Raw genomic sequence first — 9,553 nt, forward strand, 5'->3', positions numbered from 1 at the left:
TAGGAGTCGGAGTCGGTCCATTTTATACCAACTCTGACTCCACCAAAATGAACACCGAGTCCAACTCCACAGCCCTGTTTTTCATGAGCTGCGCCTATGCTCTGGAACACATTATCAAGAATAATCCGATTAATTCCCAACATCCACACCTTTAAGTGGGCCCTAAAAACGCATTTCTTTAGACTAGCCTATCACCTCACCTTCCTCATCTAATCTAGTCCCATTCTGACCTTCATAAAATTTACTTCCAATTCCTGTCCTTGTATTTTCTGATTGCATTCCTATTCATGCACTTTTTACACTCTGTATGTATAAATTCTGGCTGGCGACCGCAGCTGGTTTAAATCCCCTATTAAATCGATGGCTGCACTATATATGACAAGCTTTTCTGCTACCCCATTCACATTTTGTGCCTCCCCTATTTCCTCATAGACTGTAAGCTTACGAGCAGGGCCCTCACTTCTCTTGATATCTGAATTTTGTTATTTTGTATTGTCTCATATTGTCTGTACATGTCCCCTCTGAATTGTAAAGCGCTGCGGAATATGTTGGCACTATAGAAATAAAAATTATTATTTTTATTCAAGCAGAACAAAAACCCAAAGCATAAATTGAGATTGGAGAAGAAATGGTTCAGTGACAATGAAGTAGAGGTCCTGGATTGCCCCCCACAGTTCCCAGACCTCAACCCAATCGAAAACATGTGGCTAGAGTTGAAGAAAAAGCTGTATACATGCCTATGTGAGTTGACCAACATGCACTAACATTGGGAATGTGTAGAAGAGAGCTAGATCAAATTTCAGTTGAGACATGCTTGATTCTGATAGAGAGCATGACCAGAAGGATTCAGTGAGTCTTGAAAGCCAAAGGTAGATTTACAAAATACTAACAAAATAATACAAAATAAAATTAAATTTTAAGGATCAAAACAGTAACAATGCAGTGGCATGACAAGAATCTGCATAACTAATTATATGCTAAATAGTTGTAATTCAAATTTTTGTATGATTTAGAGAAGATGATGGTCTATAAAATGAAGGTAGTCTTATGTTAAAAGCTGTAGTGCATGGTGAGATATGGAGTCTGAAAGTCAAAAGTTCAAGACATTGTTACACTTTTGCTTGTCACTGTATCCTATATTTTGATTCTGACCACCAGCTGGAAAGGTGAGCTGGATACTCTATTTACTGATCAACCAATGCCAGCTATCTCTTTCAATTGAATTTCTGTATTCTATGTTTGCCACATAATATTCACTAATCTATTTCATTGCGGTGCTATCACACACATGATCTGTATTATTATTATTATTATTTATTATAGCACCATCAATTCCATTGCGCTTTACATGTAAAAGGGGTATACATAAAAAGGACAAGTAAAATAATCATAAATAATACAAGGCACAGACTGGTACAGGAGGATAGAGGTCCCTGCCCGCGAGGGCTCACAGTCTACAAGGGATAGGTGAGGATACAGTAGGTTAGGGTAGAGCTGGTTGTGCGGCGCTATATCAGACTGAGGGTTACGGCAAGTTGTAGGCTTGTCGGAAGAGGTGGGTCTTCAGGTTCCTTTTGAAGCTTGTCAATCTGTATAATTTATTCACTTGTTTATGGCTGCGTCTCACGATTTTTATGACCCAACTGTAACATCTTGTAACTATCTAGATTCAAGGAAAAGACCGAAAAACTTCAATATAGGGGAGGGATCAAGTGTATAGACCAGAGGACCAAAAAACCCCTTAAAAATACTTTATATTTTATTTAATGCTTATTAAAACATACCCCAAACAAAAACAAAACACACATAGACGGGACATAAATTCCAATAGCCGCCAGGAAAGTAGAGGACCCCTTAACTCAGGAGGTCACGCTGGCTAGCACCAGAAAAAGGGAAAAAGCACGTCCCTAGTACATAGCAATTAATACTGCCTATTGAAACAGTCAGATTGTATATAAATATCCAATCTAGATTGGTTTGAAACAGTCAAATAGTGTATGAATATCCAATCCAGATTTAGAAAGTGCAACCAGGGTATGGCCAAACGAACCCTATAGAGGCCCTGCCTTGCCGCGGAGGTTGGCACCCTAAACCTAAGCGCTGTGGCGCCCCCACTCAACGAAGACTCACCCTGCTTTCCCTTCGCTGGTCTTATTGTGCAGCTAGTCTGGGAAGGAGGAAGTGAGGGACGGTTGCACTTTGCAGAAAATACTCAAGGGAAATCTCATACAATCATAACAATAGAACAGTCTTCATTACATAGTATAGAGTGTTACAAGTGGACCATACCAACAGTATTTATCAAGCTTCAGAAATTGGCACACCAATAGTTACTGTGGTGCCTATATACACCACTCACGTATCTCTACACATGCCCAAGACAAAGGTAGTAAGTCAAATGTGCCTACAATATAAAGAACCCTTGGAAAGACCTCCTAGGTTCCATGAACTACTCAAATGAGCACCCTCAATTCCAGAAAGAAGGAGATAGTCACAATTTCGCATGACAAGACAAAGGCAATGCCTAAAATGTCCTAAATAGAATCTCCTAATGACCCATTGATCACGTACCAAAAGCTCCCTCCAAAAAATTTTTTTGGGAGACAACAGTCCGTATAGTTAAATAAACATAGGGTGCACACTTCCTCATGAGACGCCGGATTACAAGTCCTACACGTGGCAAACTGCAGCCAGATTTTCTACCCTAATAGGGAGCCCCTGATGAACCCCGATGTGACTTGCGATCGGGGGGAAACGCGTTGGGCAGTGCTTTGGTGGTGTCAATTTGGACCCTGATGTGTTTACATCCGTCATAGGACTTCTACGATTAAGCTAAGTACTATGCTTATATCTGATAATTTTTGTTATGGTTATGTGGACCTTAGTAACTGGCTCATAATCCACTGCATGTATCACCTTCTGTGAAGTTCATTTTGCCTTCTATGAAAGTGTCTACAATATCTTATTTTGCCTTCTGTGAAGTGTGCACCCTATGTTTATTTAACTATACGGACTGTTGTCTCCCAAAAAATTTTTTGGGAGGGAGCTTTTGGTACGTGATCAATGGGTCATTAGGAGATTCTATTTAGGACATTTTAGGCATTGCCTTTGTCTTGTCATGCGAAATTGTGACTATCTCCTTCTTTCTGGAATTGAGGGTGCTCATTTGAGTAGTTCATGGAACCTAGGAGGTCTTTCCAAGGGTTCTTTATATTGTAGGCACATTTGACTTACTACTTTTGTCTTGGGCATGTGTAGAGATACGTGAGTGGTGTATATAGGCACCACAGTAACTATTGGTGTGCCAATTTCTGAAGCTTGATAAATACTGTTGGTATGGTCCACTTGTAACACTCTATACTATGTAATGAAGACTGTTCTATTGTTATGATTGTATGAGATTTCCCTTGAGTATTTTCTGCAAAGTGCAACCGTCCCTCACTTCCTCTTCCCAGACTAGCTGCACAATAAGACCAGCGAAGGGAAAGCAGGGTGAGTCTTCGTTGAGTGGGGGCGCCACAGCGCTTAGGTTTAGGGTGCCAACCTCCGCGGCAAGGCAGGGCCTCTATAGGGTTCGTTTGGCCATACCCTGGTTGCACTTTCTAAATCTGGATTGGATATTCATACACTATTTGACTGTTTCAAACCAATCTAGATTGGATATTTATATACAATCTGACTGTTTCAATAGGCAGTATTAATTGCTATGTACTAGGGACGTGCTTTTTCCCTTTTTCTGGTGCTAGCCAGCGTGACCTCCTGAGTTAAGGGGTCCTCTACTTTCCTGGCGGCTATTGGAGTTTATGTCCCGTCTATGTGTGTTTTGTTTTTGTTTGGGGTATGTTTTAATAAGCATTAAATAAAATATAAAGTATTTTTAAGGGGTTTTTTGGTCCTCTGGTCTATAAACTATCTAGATTCACCACAAATTGGTTGCTTTGTTCCCTGCCTCTGCTTTTATACAGAATATGATAGTCCGTCCTGATTGGCAACACTGATGTAATAGCTGCAGGGCATTATGGGAAAGCCCACCTGGACACGATCAAGGCATTGTGAGCCTTCTCTGACTGATGCAATCTTTTGTAATGTGTAAAATGGTGGCTGCCACTTTAAGGGGTGTTCTCAAGTTTAAAAGGGATAGGGGATAAGTAAACAATCAATGGGAGTCTGACCGTTGTTGTCCCCATTAATCTTGAGGAGTGGAATTCAGAAGAGCCCCGGCTGAATGGAGTGGATGATTATCATGTGCACTATGGTGCTATTCATTATTAATGGGAGTGCCAGAGAGTGCTGAGCACAGCAGCATTCACCCGATCTTTGGAGCTCCTACTAGAATGAATGAATGAATGAAGCAGCACTGCTCATGATCATTCTCCGCTCCATTCAGAGCCCTAGTTTTCAGGTCCACAATGATTAGATCTCCAGCTATCAGAAAGTGATCCCCTTGGATAGAGATAGCTTACAAACTAAGCACACTCCTTTAGGACAATTCCCATAAAGCAACTCGTATACTGTTTCAATTTTCTAGGTTCAGTGATGACCTAAAAATGTAACACTTATTTGAATTATGTCAAATTATTTATCTCTAGTAACAATTTTTTAGCTCACTATATGACATTTACCATAAACAGGACATGAATACAGCATCTCTCTTGTTTGAATATTGTCATTGTCATCAAGACTTGATTACCTGGAAAAACATTTTCTGCATTCTTATCATTAAAAGGCTTCTCTTGTGTATGATTTCTCTGATGCTTAGCAAAATATCATTTTTTGGCTAAAACAGTTCCTAAATTATGAGCATCATAATGGCTTTTCACTGTATGAGTTCTCCGATGTTTAACAAGACCTGACTTTTGCTTAAAGTATTTCCCACATTCTGAACATGAAAATAGTTTCTCGCCTGTGTGAATTTTTTGATGATTAAGAAGATTTGATTTCCATGAAAAACATTTCCCACATTCTGAACATGAAAATGGTTTCTCTCCAGTATGAGTTTTTTGATGGTCAACAAGACTTGTTTTCCAAGAAAAACATTTCCCACATTCTAAGCATGAAAATGGCTTCTCCCCTGTGTGACTTCTCTGATGCTTAGCAGCAACTGATTTATACTTAAAACATTTACCACATTCTGTACATGAGAACGGCTTCTCCCCAGTATGAATTTTCTGATGTGCAACAAGATATGGCTTTTTCTTAAAACATTTCCCACATTGTGAACATGGAAACGGCTTATCTCTTGCATGAGTTTTTTGGTGGTCATCGAGCCTTACCTTCTGAGAAAAAAGTTTCTCACATTCTTGACATGAAAATGGCTTCTCTCCTGTGTGAGTTTTCTGATGTGTAGCAAGATGTGATTTTTGCTTAAAACACTTTCCACATTCTGTGCATAAGAATGGCTTTTCCCCTGTGTGTGTTCTCTGATGTATAATAAGATATGTCTTTTTTTTTAAACCATTTCCCACATTCTGAACATGAATATGGTTTCTCCCCTGTGTGAGTTTTTTGATGGTCAACAAGATTTGATTTCAAAGAAAAACCTTTCCCACATTCTAAGCATGAAAATGGCTTTTCCCCAGTATGACTTCTCTCGTGTCCAATAAGTTTCGACTGACAGTTAAAACGTGTTCCACATTCTGAGCATGAGAACAGCTTCTTCCCTATGTGACTTCTTTCATGTGTAATAAGATGTAATTTCTTTATTAGACATTTTCCACGTTCTAAACATGAAAATTCCTTTGCTTCTGTGTGACTTTTCACATGTTCAGTAAGCTTTGATTTATCTGTATAAGATTTTCCACATTTTAAACAAGCACATGCATTCTTCCTTTTGTGAGATCTTTCATGTTCAACATCTATACTATTATTTTTATATTTATTATCAGTCTGTAATGAATCAGAGAATGGATCCTGATAAAAAGAATCAAATGATCGATCTTCGCTTTGAAGGGCTGAGGGTTTATCTGATATAATTTCCTGCTCTTCATTTCCATCTTGCGTGATATCATCTCCTTTAAAATCTGAAGATGTCACAGATCCCCTTAAGTTTCTTACACATTCACCTGCCAAGAATATAATGAATAATTTTTATTTTTGTGTAATAGCATCTTAAAACTGTAGAGATTTTATATTTCTTTTTCAACATTTCCATACATATTGCAGGTCATGCAGCCAAATTCAATGGAAGGTAAAAAAATAAGGGACAAAAACAGCCCTATGATAAAACAGTATGTAAGTCATGTAGTGTTTATTAATGAATTGTATATTAATCATGGGATCATAACTTTACATTATTTTTTTTTTTAAACAAAAGCTGAAAAAAAGCTGTATAATAATTCAAAGCTTGTTGTACTCTACTAGGACAACTCCTTCTGATTCCACTTGTTTCCCCCAGTTAAAAACAGCCCCTGTACTCACCTCCCATTCTGGCGCCATTCCAGATTTGTCGGTTATTGTGGTTCCAGGCTTACGTGACATTGTGTTGTCATGGGAGCCCCACATCCAACTACCGCCAGCTTCTCTTTCCCTGCCTTCGGACCAAATGAGATAATCAACAGGAAGTGATACTGTGGCTGCCACTTCCTGTTGATTGCAGATATGGTCCGAAGGTGGTGAGAGAGCAGCTGGTGGTGATTGGACGTGGTACTCCCGGGTCATCACAACCCCATCTGAGCCCCGAACTGCGATTACCGACAGTGCTGGAATGGTGCCAGAATGGGAGGTGAGTACAGGGTCTTTTATTTTAACTGGGCGAAGCAAATGGAATGAGAACCCTTTAAAATACTGAAACATAATAATCTATTTATATGTAAAGAAAAATGTCTGGAGATTTTAAGGGATAGCAAATTTCTTGGACATCATATGGCTGAGAGATATTCGCCTTTTTTAGGTACAGAGAATTAATAGGCTTATTACCAATATTAAATTATCTACATTTTTTACCTCCGTGTAACTCCTAGGACTAGAGTCTTAGTGACACGATTCAGGATCTCTATGTGACACTGGGATGCAGAGTCTGCTCAGTTCCCTTGTCTTCACCCTGCTGTTTAAACCTTGCAAAAACTTATGGGTTTTGTTTCTTGAAGATCTGCAGTTTGTGGGCCTCAAAATATTCAAGAATAAAGTAAGATATTATACAAAAAGACTATTAACTGCTGTAAATGATCCAAATTCTAATAATAGCCTTTAGAACAATTTTACAAGGTTCTGATGGATAAATCTTCAGTTAATTCTTCAGAACATTGTGCTTCGAAGGTCTTGTTATTGATGTGCATAGTTATCGGATTATCATTACTGAGATATGATCTAACTTGGTACATTATCTAAAAAATTTGTAATATTGTATTTAGCCAAACATTTGCTATAGTTGTTCTTAAAACCTGTTTTGATAACCAGTGAGAATAATTAAACAAATAAACAGTTCAGGTTCACATGTTCGTTATTCCTTTACAGGCAAATCTCATCTGTCTTTTTATATCCTTATTTTATCTTCTATAACAATATAATATTTTCATCCATATTTAGTCAGCATTTTGGCAGAAGGGGTGAATCTAAAGCCGAAAGACCAGAGCTCACAAGTAACACGAAATGGCACCTGCCGATGACTGAGAAGAATCTGAGACTTCTCTGCATTTAGTGGTTATTACTCACCTGGACGATTATCTTTAAGATTCTTCTCTTTACACCACTCATCACCCCTCACACATGTCTCTGTAGTATTAATATGGGTCAGACCTTTACTCTGAAACAAATAATGTAATAGTCAGAGACAGATGGAGAAGTCACATCTATGATCAGCTATAAAACATAATACTGGTGGATAAAACAAGATTGAACACAAGACCTTCACCGTCTACACATCATAGGGAGATTTTATGACAGCTTCTCTCCATCTACCTGATGATCCTGAGGAACATTGGAATTTTCTTGTTTACAGTCCTGTGGAAGAAGAGCATGGGGACATCTCTCTGGTGTTGCCCTCATACTGGATAGAACTGGAGGAAACACATACAGGGACTGAATTCTTCCTTTACATACAGATAATTATGGGCCATGTGTATTTAGTCTAATTAATTACCTGGTGATGAGTGGGGTTGGGGAACCTCCATCATGATGTCCTTGTACAGATCTTTGTGTCCTTCTAAATACTCCCACTCCTCCATGGAGAAATGGATGGCGACATCCTGACACCTTATAGGAACCTGACACATACAATTATACCGTCACCCCCCTGATCCCTTCATAGTGTTACCGTATAATGTCCCAGCATTCCCAGCAGTGTCACCTCTCCAGTCAGCAGCTCAATCATCTTGTAGGTGAGTTCTAGGATCTTCTGGTCATTGATGTCCTCATGTATCAGGGGGTGAGGTGGAGGTCCCATGATTGGGCTCAGGGGTCTTCCCCATCCCTCAGACACAGGGTCCTGACAGCGCTCACTAGAGGTCTTCTTCAATACTGTGTAATCCTGGTTATGGAGAGACACATTAATAAATCTCACTACAGACATTTGCAGAGTCCTCACCTCTTCAGTTCTGTCCATTTGTTATTCCCATAGATAAGAATGATGTAATGTGATGTCAACAAAATCTCTCACCTCTCCAGTAAGCCGGAAGAGGATCTCTAGGGTGAAGTGTAATATTCTTTCCGCCATCTTGTCCCTGTCCATATCCATCCTTGATGAGTCAATCAAGAAAATTGTCATACAGAAGATCTCCACTCAGAGGATCCGATATTGTAGTATGCAGATGATACAACATTGATAGCAACAAACATAGATGGAATGAAGGATTTATTACAGAGTGTCAAGATGAAAAGCTCAAATATGGGACTCCTACTCAATACAAAGAGGACCAAGGAATTGATTACTGCCAGATACAACTTGGAGACATTGGAGATGGATGGCAACAAACTGGAAGTTGTAGAGGACCTCAGCCTACTCAGATCAATGATCACTCAATATGCAGCGTCAACACCAGAAGTCAATAGAATAGGTATGGGCAAATTAACAATGAAGTCACTGGGAAAGGTCTTCAAATCCAGGGACATTTCATAGGCAATGAAGACATGGCATATACATAGCCTGGTCTTCTCTGTAATAACATGTGGATGTGAAACCTAGATGATAAAGAAACAAGACAGAAGGAGAATCAATGCCTTCGAAATAAGGAGCTCAAGAAAGATGTTATCAATACCATGGATGGCAAGAAGAACAAACAAATCAATTTTGGAACAAATAAAGCCAGTCATGTCACTCGAAGAAAGGATCACCAAACAACAACTTGCCTACTTTGGACATATCATACAAAGAGAGCAATCATTGCAGAAGAACATCATGGTCAGAAGAATAGAAGGAACAAGGCAAAGAGGAAGAACCAGCAACCTGATGGCTTCATAATATTAAAATAACGGTGGAGAAGGCCCTGGTGGACCTATCTAGGTTTGCAAGAGATGGATCTTCCTACAGAGGGTTCATCCAACAAGTCACCATGGCTCAAGATCGAGCTGAAGGCCGCTAAATAATATTAATGGGTTTGAAATGTGTAGGATGTCTTTT

The 9,553-nt window shown here is 39.2% G+C and overlaps 1 protein-coding gene across 1 annotated transcript; it reads right to left on the reverse strand.

The window, feature by feature from the left end:
* Positions 1 to 3,927: 3,927 nt before the first annotated feature.
* On the reverse strand, positions 3,928 to 9,110 carry LOC142312101 (uncharacterized). Its single transcript, XM_075350982.1, is given in 7 exon segments — positions 3,928 to 5,456; positions 5,458 to 6,062; positions 7,651 to 7,741; positions 7,897 to 7,994; positions 8,078 to 8,201; positions 8,285 to 8,464; positions 8,594 to 9,110. Coding segments are annotated over 7 exon segments (1,896 nt in total). The 5' UTR covers positions 8,702 to 9,110; the 3' UTR covers positions 3,928 to 4,766.
* Between the last annotated feature and the right edge of the window lie 443 nt (positions 9,111 to 9,553).

Source organism: Anomaloglossus baeobatrachus, chromosome 5, assembly GCF_048569485.1.
Source record: "Anomaloglossus baeobatrachus isolate aAnoBae1 chromosome 5, aAnoBae1.hap1, whole genome shotgun sequence".
Taxonomy (NCBI): Eukaryota; Metazoa; Chordata; class Amphibia; order Anura; family Aromobatidae; genus Anomaloglossus; species Anomaloglossus baeobatrachus.